At 36.0% G+C, this 23032-nt stretch overlaps 2 protein-coding genes across 4 annotated transcripts; both read left to right on the top strand.

Moving 5' to 3' along the window:
• Window positions 1-5563: 5563 nt before the first annotated feature.
• LOC104238093 (peptidyl-prolyl cis-trans isomerase CYP22) lies at window positions 5564-10917 on the top strand. Its single transcript, XM_009792370.2, has 7 exons — window positions 5564-5891; window positions 6227-6250; window positions 6405-6492; window positions 7819-7911; window positions 8433-8465; window positions 8886-8942; window positions 10355-10917. Exons 1-7 carry the CDS (start codon window positions 5725-5727, stop codon window positions 10463-10465), a joined length of 573 nt encoding a protein of 190 aa, XP_009790672.1. The 5' UTR covers window positions 5564-5724; the 3' UTR covers window positions 10466-10917.
• Window positions 10918-13398: 2481 nt separating this feature from the next.
• Window positions 13399-16389, top strand: LOC104238092 (uncharacterized). 3 transcript variants are annotated; one of them, XR_713816.2, is made up of 6 exons: window positions 13399-13549; window positions 13661-13758; window positions 13870-13969; window positions 15166-15348; window positions 15521-15713; window positions 16093-16389. XR_713816.2 is itself a non-coding variant. In XM_009792369.2 (5 exons), the coding sequence occupies exons 1-5, from the start codon at window positions 13493-13495 to the stop codon at window positions 16213-16215; spliced, it is 561 nt and encodes a 186-aa protein (XP_009790671.1). In that variant the 5' UTR covers window positions 13399-13492; the 3' UTR covers window positions 16216-16389. The 3 variants fall into 3 exon arrangements, 1 of the variants encoding a protein (XP_009790671.1); XR_713815.2 differs by having other exon boundaries at window positions 15166-15390; window positions 15525-15713; window positions 16093-16378; XM_009792369.2 differs by lacking the exon at window positions 15521-15713.
• The last annotated feature ends 6643 nt before the right edge of the window (window positions 16390-23032 follow it).

Genomic DNA, 23032 nt, shown 5'->3' with positions numbered 1-23032 from the left:
ACTCTCATGCCACATATTCAGGCTAGGAATTAGTTGAATGTAGTGTTCATAAGCCTTCAGAAATGTTTCCTTTGTGTACCAATGTTCCACATATTGATCTGGATCATCTTGTATGTGATAGTATATACATACAACATGTTCACATGGGATGCCTATCAACCTCCAAAGTCTACAATTACAAGTCTTCATCCTATTGTCAACTATAAAAGTTAAATCTCCTTTTTTGATTTCAAATCCATCCTGCTCATTCTATATAACTTGGCACTGTCTAGCCAAATCCTTGTTTTCTTCTAATGTTAGCCTAGCCATAGGTGATATATCTGAAATCCAAGTTTCAGCAAACTTCATCATATCAACCTCTCTAGACATGATCTTATGCCTAATCTCCTCTAACATGGTAACAATACTTTTGTGCCTAGCATCCAATATCCATGAGTTAAAAGTTTCGCACATGTTATTCTCTACTATGTCACATCTGGAATGTTCTTGGAAGAATGCCCTGCACCATGAATCTCTTGGGTACTTCATCGTATCTTCACATATAGTAGAGCCAAGTTTCCTCATGTTTACAACTTCCTTGTTGTACATAAATAGATAGCTGGCCTTTGCAACCCTCCAGAATTGTTTCCTCCTTTCTTCTCCCCTCCATTTCTTAGACTAGTTAGACATATGTGCCTTGCACACATTCTTTGTTCTGCCATAGGTAATAACTCCTTAACTGATACCAAAAGCCCATGCAAAATAATATATACAAACAACATTAAAAATTAAAATAGAAGATAGAATACCAACAACTAACAAACAGAAATAAATTGTTTACTTTTTGCACATCTAACATTACTGTTAAGCCAAGAACTTCACCTAGTTGTAAATCTACTCTCAAGGTGATTGAGGAACCAACTCCATGAATGTTTAGTTTCATGGTGTACAACAACCCAAGCAATTGGAAACATCTGTTGGTTCCCATTTCTTCCCATAGCCACCAGTAATTCACCCTTGCAGCTTCCCTTTAGAAAACAACCATCTAAACCAATGATGTTCCTACATCCTTTTAACCAACCTTTCTTGAGTGCATCAAAACAGACATAGAAGTACTGAAATAGGTTCTTACCAGGCTCAGATTCTTTGTCAATTTTCACAAAACAGGAGCTGCCAGGATTGGTTTCTTTAATACTATCAGCATAGTCACACAATCTGGAAAACTCCAGCTTCCAATCCCCTATAAACTTTCTCAAAATAATTTGTTTGTCTCTATAAGCTATTGTTCTGCCGATATACAATCCCAAACTCTCTCTAACTAGTTCTTGAATTTTCAAGATTCTCATATAAGGAATAGCATTAAGTTCTTTCTTGAATTTGTTGGCAATGTATTTTAAATTACACATTTTGTTGGTGTTTAATGGTTGACATATATGAATAGGATGGTAATTTTTTATCATAGAGTCACCAGAATCTCTATCAACTGAAGCATACAACTCTCATTTGTATTTTTTTTGTTTTACACGTCACCCTTACTCTTTCCTTCTCATTTGGTTTAAGTTTTAACTGAACTTTATACTCTATTGCATAATCAGCCATTGCCTTCCTAAATTCTCCAACACTCTTAAATATCATGCCCAACTCAAAAATTGCCACTTCACATTTAGTGCCATATCTAACCTTTATGCTTTTTCTTCTATTTGGAATGTCAACACCATGCTGAAAATCCACATCTACCTCTTCATCAGAATCATCACTGCCAGCATCAGAACTGTCAATGAACTCCTCATCACCTCCTAATCTACCAACATATTTTCCTTTTTTGTTAAATCTTATATCTCCAAAACCTCTATCAATTCCAGTTTCTCCTACAGGCACACTAGCAGTTTCAGGTTGTTTCTTCCTTCTGTTAGCATTCTTTTTGGTTCTCCTCTTATTTCTGAAGGTCCTAGCCTCTTCATCAACTTCACTATCATCCTCATCAGGAAGTTCATCAAGATCTGACTTACTATTAGCTACTTCATTAGCACCTTCTCCACCATTCAGATTTTGTATACTAGCAACTTCCTCTTCTACATTACCAGAAAATCTTTCCCACCAGTAGAAGCCCCTTCCCCTCAATAACAGTCTCAAACTCTTCAAGTGGAGGCTCTTCAACATGTTGTGGTCCATTTATACTGTTTGGACCATCTTCTATTGTTGCCCTAGGTGAATTATTAATTGTGTTGTTACTTTCTTCAACAACATCTAGCCCACATAAATGCCCAATTGGGACCACACTATCAGGAATTATCTTAACAACATGTGAAATGTACAAGTCTAAAATACCCTCCTTACAGTAACAAGCAATATTATATAGTTGCTCATTGTTTTCCACCAAGACAAATTCTTTGGAATTAGGGTTAAAGACATAAAAAAAAACAATTGCATAACCCAACCCCCTTGTGTAATATTGAAGTTCAAACAAGGAAAAATAGTCTTCGTCAATAGAAAATTCATTACTTCATTCTTTCTATATCCCTCTCCTTTGTTCTCAGTTACTCATCAAATGGCACTCAGTTCATATCTTATTGATCTATCTCTATATTAGTGACATATTTCGCACATGGAGATTCGGGAAATATTCCACCATGGTGAAAGCGGACAAGAAATATATTCGTCCACTGAAATGATTTTAACCTAAAGTGAACAAAAAAAAGCAACACGTGAGTACAATCAGCAAGATTCGACAAAAAAAATGAAAAAAACTATTTTTGTATCTACAATTCTCAAAAACACCATTACTGACACAAAAACCCTAATAAATAACTAAAATCTCTATAAAAGAGTAACTCGAGACATACCAGTAAAGGAGTAACTCGAGACAACACTCTTGCTAATGGAGCAATCGATTTTGAAAGGGGAAGAGGATAGACGGAGACGGGAGTGAGGTTAGTGTTTTTTTACTGAGGGATGTAAAGATTAAAGGTAATTATATAGATTGGGCATTTTAATCTTGAACCCGATTTGTTTGATTTGGATTTACCCGGTACACATGGATCTTACGTGGACAATAATTCCATATGGAAGAAACTTATTCGTCGGCGATTACATGTTAACAACGCTTGTATACACACGCTTGAGTTATAAAAGCCCGTATGTTTTTTGTGTCTAAGTGACACAATGATAACCTTGTTATGGGGTTCAAATGAAACAGACTCAAGATTAAGTGTCATAGCAAAAGTGAGGACAAGTTTAATGGCCTGCCAATGTATTCTGCCTTCTTCTTAATACTCTTGATAGGTAATCCATAACAAGGACAAACAATAAAAGGAAAATTGGATTTTCTTGCCTTAGACTCATCTTCCCAGCAAAGTACCCATATCCTATCTCATTTACCTTCACAAAAAATCTAGTGGATGTGAAGTATGTCATAATCCTTTGAGTAAAACTTGCTGAGAATCCATACTTTTCCATTGCCTCTTCAATAAAATCCCAACTACTCATGTCATATGCCTTTCTCAAATCAATTTTTATCATACATCTATGAGAAGTCTTCCTATTGTAGTGCCTTAACAAATCATGTCAAATAAGTACATTGTGAACCAATGACCTCCCTGCAACAAATGATTTTTGGTTATCAACTACTAAATGAGTGATTGCCTTCTTTAATCTGGTACAGAGCATCTTGGAGATACATTTGTGCAATACATTTGTAACAAGAGATGAGTCTATACTGGCTAGCATTTTCTGGAACTTTGACTTTTGGAATCATGGAAACCATGGTAGCATTCACTTGATTCAATAGTTTCCCATTGTTAGAATATTATAACACTGCTCCAGTTATGTCTTTGCATATTATTTTTCATGCAGCTTTATAAAATTCACTTCCATATCCATTCAGACAAGGACTCTTATTACTATCTGTTCCAAATATAGCTTTCTTAACATCCCTCTCTATGAAAGGCTCCACTAGCTTAATCTGTTTCTCTATGCTCAATGCTAGACCATTCTTGAGCAATCCTGCATGAGCTTTTGTTCTTATTGTTTCCTTTCTCCCCAATAGTTCTTCATAGTACTCCACCAATATTCTAGCTATAACATTAGGTTTTGTTTGCACCCTATTATTCTTATCTTGCGGCTGATAAATAACTTGTTGCATATTTCTATCCTATGTTTTATAACTCAGAAAAAACATTTTGTATTGTCATCACCTAGTCTGATCCATGCTGCCTTGCTTCTTTGTTGCATGAATAACCCAGCCAGATAAGATGATTATATGTACTTCTGATACTTTACTTTTTCATTTTGTTGAAGCACTAGATCCAAAGGGTTGGCTTGCAAAGATCTTTGAGCCAGAACTAGAAATTCCCTATCTTCACTTGCCTCTGTTAAAATGTTTATGAAATGTTGCATATTCAGCTCTTTCAGCTTCCTTTTTAGTAACTTAAACTTTTTTACTACACGCAACATTTTACATCCATCTACTTGGACTTCCACACCTCTTTACTTTCTCAACAAATTGAACCAAACGTTATAAAATTGAAATGGCTTCTTAACTCTATGAGGTGTACTCAACATGGCAACCTTAATTGGGCAGTGCTCGCATATGCTTTTAGGCAGAAATGTGGCTGCATATGCAGTCATGTTAATAAGCCACTCATTGTTCACAAAAGCCAGTCTATTTTTGAAAACACCCTTTGATCTCCTTATTTGTCATTCCATGAATATCAACTACCATGAGTTGGTAGTTTTAGCAATCCACATGATTCCATACAAGTGTGAAAGTCCAGTATCTCTGCTAAATTTACATTGCTAATGCACTCTTTGTAGTCTGATATGGAACTCCATATGAAATACTGCATATAAAAATACACATATCAATATTTCGATAAGAGCGTCTGAAATAGCTACCGTAGCGTTAAAGTGAAAAAGGGCTATGTTTTAGTAATATAAAAATTCATTCTTTTAATAAAAATCAGAATCATGGTAAATGATACTCCCTCCGTTTCAAGGTAGATGACTTAGTTTGACTTGCCACAAAGTATAAGAAAAAAAGAAGATTATTGAAACATAACTTTGTGGGGCTATGACATTGGTGTGACTATAACAACTTCTCATTAACAATATAATGGGTAAAATGAATAATTTAAAGTTGAATTGTTTCTAAATATAGAAATCTGTCATTCTTTTTGGAATGAACTAATAAGAAAAGTGTGTCATTTAAATTGAAACGGAGGGAGTAATTCATAACAAAAATTTTATTAATTTAGAGCCCGTTTGGACATAAAAAATTTCCCCTTTTTTCTATTTTTTTAAACTTTTTTCCGAAATCGGCGTTTGTTCATAAAATTTCCAATTTTCACCTAGAAATACATTTTGGAAATTTTTGAAAATTTGAAAAACTCCAAAAAGTCGTTTTTCATGGTCAAATCAATCACAAAACTTTAAAAACAACCCAAAATTATATTCATGGTCAAACACAATTCTAAATTTCAAATACCATTTCACCTAAAAAAAAAAAAAATTCACCCTGTTTTGAAATTTTACAATTCTAATGTCCAAAGAACTACTTGTTTAAACATCAAAATAGGTTTTAATTTTCACAGTCGTCGCGTAAGGAATAAGGATTTGAAAAACTCCCTTTTTGTTGTGCAAAACCGAAGAAGGAATATTTTAAAGTAGGACATTGGCTACTGGAAAACTCCCAAGAGCAGCAGCAACGCGAATTCTTCCGCTAATCGCAGCTTTTGTACTTCCAATAAAATGGCGTCGGGCGGCGTGGGAGGAGGAGTCGTGGAGTGGCACCTAAGGCCACAAGTACAAAAGAACCCAGTTGTGTTTTTTGACATAACCATCGGCAACATCCCTGCTGGTCGCATCAAGATGGAGCTCTTCGCCGATATCGCTCCCAGAACTGCTGAGAATTTCAGGTGTAAACCCTTCTCAAAAAGAAATAAATTTTAACTATGTTAACGAGGGGATAATATTTCATACTCCTTTGTAGGTCTCTACCCTCGTCTCATTAGAGGCTAACACATACAAGTGAACCCCCACTATTTACTTGCATTTAAGTGTGTAAAAACTAATCAAACGGAATAATTAACGGAAGGTGTTAGGTAGTTAGTGATATTGATATATAAGCTTAATCCCTTTTGCAGATTTTTTGTAATTCGGGCAGTTGCCCGTGTCTAACTAGGGAGTTCAATTTTATACTTATTAACTACTAAGTTCTATTCTAAAGTTGTTTTGATTGCTTCATTTGCAGGCAACTGTGCACGGGAGAATTCAGGTTAGTTTGTCAAATTTTGTTTTGTGTACCATTCCCTTTTGGTTGTATATGATGCTAACTCTTGGTTTATGAAAGGATTATTGGGGATTATATTACTACTTCCTAGTGGCTTTTGCTTATGTTGTCGTACTCATCTTCAAATTTGGTTTTGCAGGAAAGCAGGAGTACCACAAGGTTTCAAGAATTGTCAGTTCCATAGGGTGATTAAGGACTTCATGATTCAAGGTGGTGATTTCCTAAAGGTTGCTTTCTCTAGCCTTAGCCTTGTACTAGGTTTTTATATTGAGATTTGTTTTATAATGAAGATTCCCAGTTCCATAGGAACTGGGCTGATTGACGACTTTATGAGGGGCTTTTCTCTGTCTGTGTGAGACCCTAACTATGTGCTTCTTTGGTTGAAAAGTGTGTGTTAACACCTGTTTGACATATATTTTAATTTCTCTGAGCATCTTGGTTTATATGCATCTGTCTCCCATAATTATTGGCGTGAGCATCCCTTGCACCTTCATCATTGCCCGCATCATCCGTCACTGAAAATGAGCATAGAGTTCTTTGTCAAGTAGTTCATTCTGAATGCAACCTTCCCTCGCTTAGTTTTCCTTGATTGCTTCATGTGAATCGTATAGGTACATTAACTTTTGCAAAAAAAATGGCAGTGCAGCCTAAAGAATGGCAAACTATAGACTACTGATAGAAATCTTTCGCAGTATTGTAAAAGATCTTTATGAACTTTCTTCATGAGAGACCCTCCATCACTTACGAAAATGCATAAAGTGTGCTCCCATTTTTTGATAAATGAAATGTCACCAATTGCAAAGTACTCCTTGTTCTTTTTTAAAATGATACACCTCCTGAGATGTCCCCTCTTCCTCCAAATGGGTTGCTACACCCAAAATGCAGCATATATTTCTTGTTAATCCTCCCAATAAAACTTCTAATATGCATTTAATGATTGCACATATGTAAGAATATTAAGAAAATGCTTTCTTTTCCGGAGTTTGACTTTGTCAGTTTCATTTTCATTAAATTCTTTCTAAGGATACACTTTATTTAGCCTTTCTATGTGTTTGCTTTCTCCTCTGTAAAAGAGAAATTATTTGCTTTGCTTGAGATTTGAAATCATGTCATGTAGAGTTAATCTCTCTAAATCATGATGCCCTTCAGCTTTCTGATTAAAAGAATTGATTCTTCACTTTAACCCTTCATCCCCCAAGAAAAAGAAAATAAATAAATAGAGAACTGGTGTATGCTATTAAACTCTAAAGTTTCCAATGAATCAAAGATTACGTATGCTGATAAGTTCTTTTGTTCACAATCAGTATTGGATATGTAGTCTGCTCCAAATTTTTCATTACTCAAAGGTGTAAATACCAGATGATTGTCAAAGTAGGAGTCCAATTCTGCGTATGAATCAGCTAACTATGAATTACATCTTGGACTGATATAAGTTCCTAATTATTCAGAGGTTATATATTTAGTTGTCAACTGGTTTTACTTCTGATCAACACAACATTAGCATTATTCTTAATCTATATTAACATTGTCTAATTCTTTCTTTTTACCTACAGGGAGATGGTAGTGGATGTGTTTCCATATATGGAAGCAAGTTTGAGGATGAAAACTTCATTGCCAAGCACACTGGTCCTGGCCTATTGTCAATGGTATATGTTCATTTCATGTGTCTCTTTGTTGCTAATGGGAATCACAGTTTGTTCTTTTTATTATGACAATCTGTGTAATTATTTTCTACTGAATTGTAAGCTTATCTTTCATTCATCTACTTTCCAAGTGAATAACCTGATGTAATAGCTTTTCATGTGAATGGTTACAATATATACTAATTGGGGCATATTATAGTATGGAGAACCTCATATACAAAAAGAAGCTATATGACTCTAATCACTTCCAAAAACAATCACTCCTTGGTGTCTCAGATTCCATGCACCAGAGCGAGGTAGAATTAAATTTTACCTTGGATATGTCAGGATTGTGTATTTGATGGCATAGACACTGATATGTAATGAATATGTTTGGTTTCATTACCTTCGTATTAGAGTTTTTGTATGCAATTATATCAATTTAAATTACTTGAAGAATGTTTAATCAACCGTGTGAAATTTGATTCTTCAAGCACATTCATACCTTCTATTTTGACGTAAATTGTGAAATCCTTATTTTGCAGGCAAATAGTGGACCAAATACTAATGGATGTCAGGTAAGTCATAAAGATCATTCATGTTATCAATGTACTCACCCTTAATTAAGTTTTAAGTTGTAAATGACACTGGGCACACAAACTAGATCCTGATCTGGCATAAATGAAAAAAAAAAGAACACCGTATAACCAAGACAGGACTTAGATTATGCTAGCATATTTGTGAAGTCAATGATCTTTAGGTTGATTCATAAAGTGGAATCCTTTCTCCTTAAGCAAAACAATTTGTCTCTGGGTAGATATGCGCCCCCCGCGCGCGTGCGCGCACACACACACACATATATATATATAACACACACACAATTTGAAGGCCTTATGTTTGAAAGCTCATTAGATCCGATCCACCTTATCTGGGGGAAAAAGTGGATTAGATCTGAGCAGAGCCCCTATGATTCTGATTCTATTGTTTGCTCCATGCAGTTCTTTGTCACATGTGCAAAGTGCGACTGGCTTGACAACAAGCATGTTGTTTTTGGGGTATGCTTTGCTTTTGCGTTAGCTTGTTGCATTTTTTGTTTATCCACGTTTCATATTAGAGGTCTCAGTTCAATTTGTTTTGTATCAACATCCTTGACTTGGTCCCATATTGTCTTTAGAGAACTCATTGATAGATTACCTGTCATCAGTGGTGGAGCCACGTTTACCTAATTGAATCCCCTTTGCCAAAAATTGCAGTGTGTATATATAGGTGAAAGATCTTTTTACGTGTATATTTATAAATTGTTGAGTCCTCCAGGCACAAGAACCTTTTTTAAATCTCCTTGATGAAATTCATGCCTCCGGCACTGCTGGTCATGACTAGTCACTTAATATGTTCATTATTTTAGTGGCAGATAGGGCGTACTAATGTTTCATGTGTCATCACTCATCAGATATTGTTATGGTTTACATAAATTGTATCCAATTCGCTCTAATATTTGATAAAAGTATACTCACTCTAATATTTGACAAGAGGGGTTGCTCTGATGGTAAGCAACCCCCACTTCCAACCGAGAGGTTGTGAGTTCGAGTCTCCCCAAGAGCAAGGTGGGATGTTCTTGAAGGGAAGGATGCCGGGGGTCTATTTGGAAACAGTCTCTCTACCCTAGGGTAAGGGTAAGGTCTGCATACACACTACCCTCCCCAGACCCCACTAAGTGGGATTATACTGGGTTGTTGTTGTTGTTGTTGTTGTTGTATACTCTAATAAATAAGCTAGCATTTGGCCATAGATTCCCAAATTTGTTTCGAAAAATTTGATTTGGGTGAAGTTTGGTTTGAAGATGAAAATGTGTTTGGACATACGTTTTCAAAACATATTTCCCAGAATTATTTTGGAAAAACATGTAAATTACCCGTTTGGCCATAGATTTTGCCAAAATAAACTTGCGTTTTATTTGACAAACACATGTTTGGCCATAGATTTTGCCTATATTTTGGCAAAATCTCAAATCCCAAATCCTAAAACCAGCTCAATAGCTGGTTTTAGGCCAAATCCCTAATAATACACATATTTTTCCAAAATAAATTTGGAAAATATGTTTTGAAAACGTATGTCCAAACACATTTTCATCTTCAAACCAAATTTCACCCAAATCAGATTTTTCAAAACAAATTTGGGAATCTATGACCAAAAGCTAGTGTTTGTAAAGATTTTGGCCCAAAACTAGCTTTTGGGATTTTGCCAAAATATAGGCAAAATCTATGGCCAAACATGTGTTTGCCAAATAAAACCCAAGTTTATTTTGATAAAATTTATGGCCAAACGGGTCCTTAAATATCCGGCTATGAGCTTATCCATTGTGTCAACCATTTGGCAATTGATTTTCATCTAAAATTAAGAAACTTCTTATTGAGTTCTTTTCCGTTCTTATGTCATAAATTTATTTGTTTTTCTGCTTTCTTTACAGCGTGTTCTTGGAGATGGTCTTTTAGTGGTCAGAAAGATTGAGAATGTGGCTGTTGGAGCTAACAACAAACCGAAGCTGGCATGCATGATTGCTGAATGCGGGGAGATGTAACTGGTGAAGACGAAATATACACATAGTGATTGGTGTATTGACACTAAGGTTTCAGCACATGAAAGCAGTGATCTGTACCTGGTTACATTTCCTTGGCTTAGTCTAGAGGGCCTGTTAAGTTGATTCATGAGCTCTTAATGATTTTTTTTGGGAATAGACAGTGGACTATCTCTTTCTCTCTCTTCCTCAGGGTGAACTATTGGAGTATAAAATTTAGTCTCAAAAGCTTTTTTGCTTGAGCTTGAGTTGGTCCTATGCTCACATTTAGTGAATCCTCTAGACTCTAGTAATCATACTTTTGAGATTCCCACTTCCATGACACGAGAATACATCATTACCGTTCTTTTTCTTTGAAGAAGAATTACCTTAATAGATGTCTATTCAGGCGCTTAAATTAATATTTATAATCCTTGTATAATATGTTTATTTGTGTAAAGATCTCTTTTTTCAAATACACATGGGTCCTGTTCGAAGTGGAATTTAGAGTAGTTCATCATAGGGAGTCCAATTTTCCATTACGGTCAAGTGGCTATTTGTAATATTTAAGCCACGACAACATTTTAATTAGTTATTTTGGGGTAGCTAGAATGAGAATTCATCAGCTTTAATTGAGCAGTTAGCCGAAATATCTTTTATTTTCATTGTACTTTCTCGAACAAAGCCCATTTGAATTATACAGTTTCTAACTCATGCTTCAATTATACTTTTTCGAGCAATTTTCTTGGAGTTCCTAAAAGTTGTAACACATTCATATCGAGATTCATGAGAAACTTTATCGAATGATCCTCCTCACACCTTACTATTTGGATTCCATGTGTTCCATATCGAGATATGAACATATGGAGATATCTCTGCAAGTTACAAAGAAAGTACTATATGCTTACATAGTTGTACTTTGCCTAACGAGAAAACAGCAAAATGTGTGATAATAATAATATGCGCTTATATACTTGAAAAGTCAATCTTCCCCCCCCCCCCCCCCCCCCCCAAAAAAAATGCATTTTTTGGTTCAACAATTTCAGTGGTGTGTTGTTTTAAGGAATACAAAAAATATGCAAAATACATTTGTAGAATGCGACTTACGAATAAACCATAACGGAAATAATATATGAAAATCATTTATGATATATGCAGCAAGTCGTAGTTGTAAATAAGTTGTATTCGTAAGTTGGTCTTATAATGCATTTGACTAGGGGCAACAGAAGAATATAGAAACTATGAGTTCGGCGGAACACAATAGCTTTGGTCCAAATTATATACTATTTATCTTAAGAAAATTTATTAAATATATATAAATTATTAATTTAGAAACTAATATTAGTAACTTAAAAGATTTGGAATCCCGAAACCATAAACTTTAAATTCTGACTTTACCTTAGTATAAATCGCAGCAAAGCATTTGCATTAGATGAATGGACTTAGAAACTATAAAAATGTTAGCGACTTATAAACGCTAGATGAATGGACTAAGAAACTATAAAAAATTTAGCGGCTTATAAACGCATTTATTGAATGCGACTTATATATCGCAATTTATGAATGCAATTTATAAGTCACAATTTGAGAACTCATAAATGTCGTTTGTCATATACGACTCAGAGCCTGTTTGACCAAGTTTTTGGGAGGCCAAAAGTATTTTTTTACCCCAAAAAAGTACTTTTTTAAAAATTTAAGCTGTTTGGCCAAGATAAAGAAGTATTTTTGGCCAGCAGCAGAAGCAGTTTTTTGGCTTTTGTGAAGAAGCAGAAAATTCTAGCTTCTTCCTAGAAGCACAAGCAGAAAATTAATTTATTCAAGACAAAACTATCCTCGCCTTAAAATTTATACTTTTCAAATTATCGTTTACTAATTTAAGTTTTCTTTTCATATTTGTTTCTGATTTTATCATTCTATTAAATTTAAAGATATCATATACATGAATCATATTGTAATTTTCCAAATTCTTTATTGACTTTTCTTGTTTTTTTTTTTTTTTGATGTGATGTCTTGTAACTTTTCAAATTATCTTCTTCTTTCTTCACATTAAAGCAAATTATTTACCTCCTTCTTTGGATTGCCAATTCTCTTCCTACAAACAATCATATATAATTTCTTATGTTATAGACTATTAGTTCTCGAATCTTTAAAACAGTTATCAAATCTAATTTGTGAAAAATACCTACAAATGGGTAACAAAATTTACAATTTCATCGCATAATCTATCTATATATTATTAAAAGATGAAGAAAAAAACATCCACATTAAGCCAAGTGATAGTCTCACAATAGACTGCTAGGCAATTCACGACAATGTTGATTAAGTTAGGTAATAATTAGTTTCTAATTTAAATTTTTTAAAAATTAAATTATACATTATGTGTTGCTAATAATTAGTTACTTTTTAAAATTATTTTTATTTTACGCTCAATGCCAATATTTCAAGTTTGTCACTCATAATCATCTAGTTACAACTTACAACTACCATGATTGTACATAATTTCATCCGACGATATTCTTCTACCGATAAGGAATTAAACTATTATGCTTATTATGCTAATGAAGATATTAGTGCAAAGATTGAGGAATGAGATGTATCTCCATATATTCTTTTAGAAATGCAAGGCAAATCTTTACTTTACTTATTATTTTATGGTGAATTATCAATATATAGTAATTTGTGAAATAAATGTATTTTGATTATTCAAATCATTGTGTAATAATAAGTAATTATACTAGATAATATTATATATTTTGGTATAACTATATATGTAAAATTGAGTTAAATCTTTATTATGTTTGTTTATTTTATATTTTATATTTTAATTAAATAAAATAAAAAATAATAAAAGTCTCTTACAATAAATATATAAGTTTATTTTTCTCTTTAAAATAATTATAGAATTTTGATATTATCTTTTTTGGTAATTTAATACTCAAAAGCACTATTGAGCAAACATATTTTTACAAAAAGTATTTCTGTAGGGAGAGAATCCTCTTAGTTTAGCTTAAGATAACAACATTAACCGATCACAGTAGCAAAGGAACCCCCATGGCTCCTGTGGCACCCAGATCTGGAGACGCCATTTTCGCCAATGTTGAACGAGTGGTAAACAGTAAACACAACTACGATCGTGCTTTTTATTATTTTGAATTTCCGTTCGTTTCAGTATAAACTGCACTCTAATTCTTATATTATTTTGTTTTTTTGGTGTGAAAGAACGCAGAGCTTTTCACTCTAACATACGGAGCAATCGTGCGGCAACTGCTGACTGATCTAGAGGAGGTTGAGGAGGTCAACAAACAGCTTGATCAAATGTAATATTAATCTTTTACCCTTTTATTGATTTTATTTTAATCTAGGTTTCTTGGTAGTGCTATATATAGAAGTGTCAAATGCATTAAGTTGAAGGCTCACTAAATTTGCAGGGGTTATAATATAGGAATTAGGCTGATTGACGAGTTTCTAGCAAAGTCTAATGTTTCAAGGTGTGTTGATTTCAAGGAGACTGCTGAAGTCATTGCCAAGGTCTCTCTCTTATTCTAAAGAACTATATCTGTATATTTTGCCATTTAAGAAAAAAGACTTATGTGTATGTGAAATTTATGCTGTTTGAGCTATGGTTTCCTTAAGTTTATTCCTCCTATGAATGTTTTTCTCAGAGTCATTATTTGAAGTGGCTTCACAAAGCATTATTCTTGGTTTATTATGTTTCACATACTAAATAGTGGATGGTGTATTTCTTTTTCGCAGAAATTTGCAGCTGCTGCTTATTTATCTGCCTCTTTGAGTGATAGTATCTATTTAGCTTTGCTGTTGAATTTATGCTCTTGCAGAAATTTTTTCCGCCAGTCATTTCTATTAGGTTACGCAAGGATAATTAACGTCACATCACATTTGAAGTTGAATATATCGACAACTTTCTCTACCGTACAGTGAAATTTAGGTGTAAGACAACAATGAACAGCTTTCATATTCAACAGCTGTAGTAACATTACTAGTAGTTATTTTTAGTTGCCAAGAGCTGTCCTATCATTGTCCTAGCATTCAATAAACAAGAATCATTCACAGCAACAGAGAGTAGAAGAGAAAAGCAGAAGACGAGCCTTGAAAGAAGAATGAGTCAGCTTGAAGAAGAAAAACAGTAAGAAAGAAGCAAATAGAAGAAGAAGAGGGGACAATAAAGAGAGCATTGAAGCATATCTGGAGAGGAATCCTAGTATTTATATGACGAAAGGCCCTTCTTATCCTATTTCCCCCCTTCAGCATTGAAGCATATCTGGAGAAGAATCCTAGTATTTATATGACGAAAGGCCCTTCTTATCCTATATCCCCCCTTTCTTCATCGTTTAAAGTCAACATTAAAGAAGCGACTGCTTCTTGCTTGGATCGCTTTGCGCCTTATTGTCCGAAGCACATGCTTCTTCGGAGTTGCTTCACTTCATGCTTGTGAATGGAGGACCTCTTGCTTCGCAGCACCTATTATTTTAAGATGGAATGAAAGTAAGAGCCTAGGCTTCTAGTTGATATTGTGGGATGAGGAGATAAATTGTACTCCCCCCTCAATATGCATGAGCTGAGAACCTTAGCTGACAAGTACTTGGCATAGAAATTTGGTAGTGTTTATATAGTACTTCAGTGGCTTTATAATTTTTGGGCCTGTAGATGTCAGTGCTTAAAGTGCTTATTGACCGAACATGGTTTCTTGTTGCTCATGTAAACAGGTTGGTCTCAAAATGTTCCTAGGAGTGACTGCGTCAGTGACAAATTGGGATGTTGAGGGAACAACGTGCAGTCTAATTTTGGAGGACAACCCTTTGGTAGACTTTGTTGAGCTCCCTGATACCTGTCAAGGTCTATATTATTGTAACATCTTAAGTGGAGTAGTCAGGGGAGCATTGGAGATGGTAAGCCTCATCTCTCGATGCAAACTGATTATCCAATCAATGGTATAATTTCTTGTAATGAACTATCTTGTGCATAACATGCATCGCCTCAATGTGTTCTCCTGAAATGGAGAGTATTGTGTGCATGAGTGTCTTTACTTTTCTTTCCTTATTTTATTCCTCTTTGGTGCAGGAAGATGCTTAACTTTAAGCAATATGGAATGAACTAGCTTGCTATTCAACCTGCTCTTTCCCACATTATTTTACAGCGTCTTGGTGTTTTATTTCGAGTCATTTACTATTGCTGTTACCAACTGGTCGTTATTGGATCCGTGCTACAGTAGATCCACATAAAATTTGATGTCATTCTCTTGCTTTGCTATGTGGTAAGAGTAAAGTGGTTATTTTCATAATCTGTCATGAACATAGCTCTCTTTTGGAAAAAGATGTATTAATTGAGAAGTGGTTGCTCCTCATACAGGATATATATATATATATATATATATATATATATATATAATAGAATCACTAGGCTCTTCTATTTCTTCCTCTCCAAATAGTCCCTTTAAAGGCTATAGGTGCTATTTCCAAAGGAAGCTATCAATGGAGTCAACACATTGATATGAGAAAGAATAATCTTCTGTGCAAGCTTCCCTGGGTTTATATGAATAACTGGGATCTGTTAAAATTTTGAGATTTTTGAATCTGCTTTAGACCAAAATTTGTTGCAATGACAATTTTTATCTCTGTTTTCCCTGCGGTCAGGTGTCAATGAAAACAGAGGTCACATGGCTTCGTGATATGCTTAGAGGGGATGATGCATTTGAGTTGCAGCTGAAGCTTCTGAAGCAAGTTCCTGAGGAGTACCCTTACAAGGATGACGAGTAACATGCTTTTTTGATGCTTGATATTATGCACATGCAATATAAGAAGATTCCTTTCCAGGCATATGTTAAAAGTATTTTCTGTTACTTTAGTGTCTTCCAAATTTTCCATTGCGGTAAAACAACTCATTTTAGTAAAATCTCCAACTTTGCCTTGGTTCACCTAAGGTTTTTGCCATATTCCTCTTATGCCTGTTAACGGGTTGAATAGTTGTATTGTCATCTCCATTCATCTCCCAAACGTGTACATGGATGTGAATGTCTCAGTTGGAACATTCATTGTGCCTTGGTTGAACAATAGAATAGAGAGCTATTTTCGTGATGTTGAGAACCTATTATGGAGAATTAGGATGGCCCTCTGTTAATTAGTACAATTTTAGGAGTCTAAAGATACATTCTTAAATCTTATTGGGCAATTGTGCCTAGTACGCAAAGGAAACTGGAATTCTACGACAATCTCAAGCGGAGGCCTCATTGTGCCGACTAGCGTACTCCAACTCTGTAACATACTGATCTCTGGCGAGGCCAGAAAATTATTCAAGGGTGTTCAAACTTGAACACGAAAAAATAAATGTGGAGCTGCAGGTTCGATCCTGCATCCTTGAAGCAATTTTGACCACCCTTTGCCACTGGGCTATAACTCTTCATTGTTACAAGGGTGTTCAATATGTATTACATATATATAAATCCTAATATTTTACCTATATACACGGTATTATTTTTCGACGAAGGGTGGTCAACTGACCACCCTTGCTACCATGTAGCTTCGCCCCTGTGTGTGATCGAGTATGAGTAACGTGCAAAAGTTCTACTGTTAAGTGTTCAATTTCAGTTGAGTAGATGTGCTTTGTAAATTTGAGATTTATCTGTATGTACCAGATTGGAAGGACTCTCGTTCTTGGCTTTTAAAGGTCATTTTTCTTCATGCGCTGCTTCTAAATGTCACAATGTGTGAGACTACAGTGTTGCTTCCTGCACTTGACGTGAAACACAGCTTTCCAATTGAGATTAACATATCCAGATTAAGATTATGCGATCATGAAAATGATTTGAAGACCCAATAAAAGAAATCAATACTCTCTTGTCTGTGCCTCGAAAAGCTTCATCAAGTTTTACCAGCTTTCCAACAGTTCGTCATACGAAATTAACACTATGTTAAGTTGAATTGGAAAAATGAAATAACCACTTGGAGCAGGTTTTTTTGAGTTACTAAATGTTACGATCAGAATACAATGGGAGCTGATAAGCAGTCACGTGAGATGCACGTGTGCAGAAGTTAGTTAGACAACTAGTTTTCTGGAAGTTAGTTATAGTTTGTTAATTTGTTACAAGTAGCTACAGCTGAATTCCTCTCATATAAGCTGAAATCACAGCTATTGTAATGCTCAATGAATTGTATTAGATTCTCAATGGAATATCTCTCCTTTTCTCTCTAAATTCTCGGAATCATTTCTCTTCCTAAGGCATCTGTTCAAGAGCAATTCTCTTCATTTGCTCTTTAGGATACTTAGATTTCCTTTAATTTCATTTGTTGGTATCATTGGTATCAGAGCAGATCTTTTCCTTGGATCTGTGAATCGAAAATGGGGGAACACAACACCAGAATTCAGGAACTACGTCGAGATTGTGATGCTCTTCGAGGATCATTCGAAGGAATCGCTGGATCAGTGGAGGAATTGAGTAGATCTATGTATGAAAGGCTCACACACTCGATGGAAGAATTTAAGAAGATTCTACTTACAAATGGAGGTAATGCATGAAATGTTGTTGAAGAAGAGGTAACAACAACAGAAAGGGGTCAACGAAGGGAAGAATATGAACTGCCTACTAGGAGCCATCGGCTGGAGTTTCCTAAATTGATGGAACTGGGCTTCGTGGCTGGTTGTATCAATGTGAGCAATTCTTTGAAGTCGATCAGACCCCTGAAGCTTCGAAGGTGAAGTTGGCTTCTTCTCGATTGGCTGGAAAGGCTCTTCAATGGCATCGGGTGTATATGAAAACTCGACTGTCAAGGGACTGGCCTAATTGGGGAGAGTATGTGAGGTGCTTGTATGCAAGGTTTGGATCAGAATTGTTTGATGATCCAGTGGGTGATTTGAAGGATCTTAGACAGGTATATTCTGTGCAAGATTATGTAGACTTATTTGATGAACTATTAATTAGAGTCGAGTTGAATGAAGAATATGTTGTTAGCTGCTTTCTTAGAGGTCTTAAACCTGAGATTGGTTTGCCTGTCAAAATGTTTGCACCTAGATCTTTGCAGAAAGCTATTAGCCTTGCTAGAATCCAAGAACAAACTTTAAAAAATACCCTTGTTCTTTCTACACCTAGAACAATTCATAGATCCTTTGTCTATCCCACTTACTCACAAAACCCATTCCCAAACCACTCTAAACCAAATCCATCTTTCCAAAAAAAACAAGGTTCCTACTCAGGAACAACTAAGCCATCCTACAGAAACCCAAGACTTTTAAGCCCTGCTGAAACAGAGGAGAAAGGGTTAATGGGTTGTGCTTCAACTGTGATGAAAAGTATGTTCCAGGCCATGTATGTGCAAAGAGAAGGCAGTTGTTTTCTATTGAGGTGATAGAACCTGAGGAAGAAGGAAATGGTGAAGAAGACACCTTGTTTGATCCCTCTGAATTACTGAACATGGAAGGATTTGCCTATGATGTTGATTCTGATGGTTCAATCCTACCTCATGTTTCTGTACATGCTATGACTGGCACTGAGGATTTCAGAACCATGTTCAGGACTATGAGAGTGACTGGATCAGTCAAAGGCAAGGCAATGAAAATCTTGATTGACACTGGTAGTACCCACAATTTTATGGACTTTAATAGTGCAAAGAGATTAGGATGCTATCTAACAGTGATTCATCCATTTGTTGTGTTTGTAATTGATGAGAATAGAATGTATAGTAAAGCCATTTGCAAGGGGTTCATCTGAAAAATGCAGGGAGTTCAGTTCATGTCTGCTATGCTGACTCTTCCTCTTGGTGGCTGTAACATGGTTTTAGGAGTGCAGTGGCTGGTGACATTTTATGGAATTTCAGGAAATTGAAGATGGAGTTCACAATTGGAAGTCAGAAGATGTCACTAAGGGGCACTCAGTCTCCTTCTATGAAATTAGTAGGACATGGTCAGATGGACAAAGTTTTGGCCAAACCTGCTGAATTATCAATGATGTCCTTGGGAGTAGTAGCTGCAGAATGTGAGACTGAACCTTGTTTATGGGGGTTAGGAGAATAGGTAGACATGGTAGTAAACAAGGAAGGGTTGCAGAAATTATTAAAGGAGTACAGTGATTTGTCTGAGGTCCCTAGAGAGCTACTACCACCAAGATAGCATGATCATAGAATTGTCTTGAAGGAGGGCACTTCCCTTGTCAATATTAGACCTTATAGGTATCTCACTATACAGAAAGAGGAAATTGAGAAGATAGTTGAGGAGTTGATGTCTGCTGGTGTGATTAGGAACTACACAAGTCCCTATTCATCACCCATTGTTATGGTTAAGAAGAAAGATGGGAGTTGGAGGATGTGTGTAGACTATAGGGAACTCAATAACTATACAGTTAAGGACAAGTTTCCAATACCAGTGATAGAGGAGTTATTAGATGAGTTACATGGTGCCAGGTTCTTCTCAAAGCTGGATCTCAGATCAGGATACCATCAAATTAGGATGTGGGAAGATGACATTCCCAAAATAACATTTAGAACTCATCATGGCCACTTTGAGTTCTTGGTCATGCCCTTTGGCCTTACTAATGCCCCCTCTACCTTCCAAAGTTTGATGAATCAAATTTTTATGTCTTACCTCAGGAAATTCCCTCTTGGTTTTCTTTGATGATATTTTGGTATACAGTTCTTCTTAGGAGGATCATCTTTCACATTTGGAGAAAGCTTTTCAGGTCTTAAGGACCAATGTTCTGTTTGTCAAGCAAAGCAAATGTGCTTTCGGAGAAACTCAAGTGGATTACTTAGGTCATGTAATCTCTGAACAAGGGGAGTCTATAGACACACAAAAGGTATCAGCAGTACTCAATTAGCCCACCAACCAACATCAAAGCATTGAGGGGATTCTTGGGTCTTACAGGTTATTACATGAGGTTCATAAAGGGCTATGGTTCTGTTTCTAGACCTCTAACTGACCTCTTGAAGAAAGGTTGTTTTGCATGGAATGAAGCTGCAACTATAGCATTTAATACACTAAAGGAGATGATCACTTCAACTCCTATCTTGGCCCTGCCAGATTTCTCTAAGGAATTCATTGTTGAAACGGATGCATCAGGAGAAGGCATTGGTGCAGTGCTCACTGCTCACTCAAGATGGTCGACCTATAACTTTTTTCAGCAAAGGATTATCATAAAGAAACAAGGCTTTGAGCCCGTTTGGCTTAGCTGATTTAGAATAGCTGATAAGCATTAGGTGTTGAAAAGCACTTTTAAGTGTTGAAGCTGATTTAAAAAATAAGCAGTTACGTGTTTGAATAAAAGTGCTGAAATTAATAATAAGTAGCTGAAGAACTGGGTATACAAAGAGTTTTGTTTTAAAAAGAAGTATTTTAGGGATAGAATAGTAAATATTTTGGTCAAACTTAAAGTGCTTATAAGCTGAAATTTGATAAGTTGGGGGAGACCAACTTATGGCTTTTGGCTTATTTTTGGCTTATAAGCACTTAACTTATAAGCATTTTTAATTTTACCAAACGCGTAGATAAGCCAAAAAGTGTTTATAAGCCAGTTTGACCACCTTATAAGCTTAGCCAAACACCCTATTTGTCAGTTTATGAAAGGGAGCTTATGGCATTGGTATGTGTTGTGCAAAAATGGAGACCATATCTGCTAGGTAGGCACTTTACTATTAAGACTAACCACCACAGTCTTAAGTACCTACTTGAGCAGAGAATTACTACACCAAGTCAGCAGAAGTGGCTTGTTAAACTGCTTGGGTATGATTACAGCATATCTTACAATAGTGGGAAGGAGAACATTGTTGCAGATGGTCTATCGAGGAAGGAAGAGGCAGTACAACTTTGTAGCATTTCTACTGTACACATGGACTTATTAGAAGAAGTCAAGCAATGGCAACATGATATTGTTCTACAAAAACTGAGAGAAAACTTGCTGACCACATCAATAGTCAAGCCTTACTACAAGTTTCAAGCAGGGATCTTAAGTAGAAAAGGCAGGATGATGATGGAAAACAATGAAGAATTGAAGGCCAAACTGATAGCCTTCTATCACAGTAGCTCCATTGGAGGACATTCTGGGATTACTGCTACCTTGAGCAGACTGAAACAAGATTTTTATTGGAAGAAAATGAAGCAGACTGTATACTCCTATGTGAGGGAGTGTGACATCTGTCAAAGGTGTAAGAATGAGAATTTGGCTTACCCAGGGTTGCTACAACCCTTACCTATTCCTGATAAGGTGTGGCAAGATGTTTCTATGGATTTCATAGAAGGGCTGTCAAAAGTCCATGGCAAGGAGGTTATCTTTATAGTGGTTGATAGGCTGAGGAAAGCTGCCCATTTTATGGCCCTAAAGCATCCTCATACTGATTTGGAGGTGGCTCAGATTTTCATGGACAATGTCTTTAAACTCCATGTGATGCCTAAGACTATAGTTTCTGACAGAGATGTAGTCTTCACTATCAAATTCTGGAAGGAGTTATTCAAGTTGCAGAAGGTTTCCTTGCTAACTTCAACTGCTTACCACCTTCAGATTGATGGCCAAACTGAGGTGGTCAACAGATGCTTGGAATGCTACCTCAGATGCATGACTTTTGATCGACCAAGAGAGTGGCCTAAATGGTTGTCATTGGCAGAATGGTGGTTTAACACTACCTATCACTCAGCCATTAAAATGACACCTTATGAGGTGGTTTATGGGCAGAAACCACCACCCTTGCTGCCCTATATGCCTTTTGACTCTCAATTGGATGTTGTTGACAGAAGTTTACAAGCAAGAGAAGCCACAATTAGAGCTGTGAAGTCTCATTTGCTGAGAGCTCAAAACAGAATGAAATCCCAAGCTGACAAGGGTATGACTGATAGAACTTATGCAGTAGGTGAATGTGTCTGTTAAGTTGCAGCCATACAAACAGTTATCTTTGAAGAGCCACTCCTTTCAGAAGTTATCAGCCAAGTACTTTGGCCCTTTTCAGATAACCCAAAGGGTTGGATAAGTTGCATACACTTTGGCTTTGCCTCCTCAGTCAAAGATCCATCCCACTTCCATATTTCTCAGCTCAAGAAGAAGCTAGGTACTCATACTGCTTCCCCTACACTTCCAGTTGTTCATGTTGAACATGGCCATGTCCTACTTACTCCAGAGGCCATCTTAGACAGAAGACTAGCTCCAAGGAATGGCAAAACCACAACACAAGTTCTAGTCAAATGGTTGAATGCTGCTCCTGAGGACAGTGACATGGGAGGATTGGCAAGAGTTCCACCTCAAATTTCCTTCTTTTAATCCTTGAGGACAAGGATTGTTTTCAAGGGGAGAGTGATGTTACGATCAGAATAAAATGGGACCTGATAAGCAGTTACGTGAGTTAGTTTTCCGGAAGTTAGTTATAGTTTGTTAGTTTGTTACAAGTTAGTTACAAGTAGCTACAGCTGAATTCCTCTCATATAAGCTGAAATCACAGCTATTGTAATGCTCATTGAATTGTATTAGATTCTCAATGGAATATATCTCCTTTTCTCTCTAAATTCTCGGAATCATTTCTCTTCCTAAGTCATCTGTTCAAGAGCAATTCTCTTCATTTGGTCTTTAGGATACTTAGATTTCCTTTAATTTCGTTAGCTGGTATC

Source organism: Nicotiana sylvestris, chromosome 1, assembly GCF_000393655.2.
Source record: "Nicotiana sylvestris chromosome 1, ASM39365v2, whole genome shotgun sequence".
NCBI lineage: Eukaryota > Viridiplantae > Streptophyta > Magnoliopsida > Solanales > Solanaceae > Nicotiana > Nicotiana sylvestris.
Note: the sequence above shows the minus strand (reverse complement) of the source record. Positions and strands in the feature narration are given on the sequence as shown.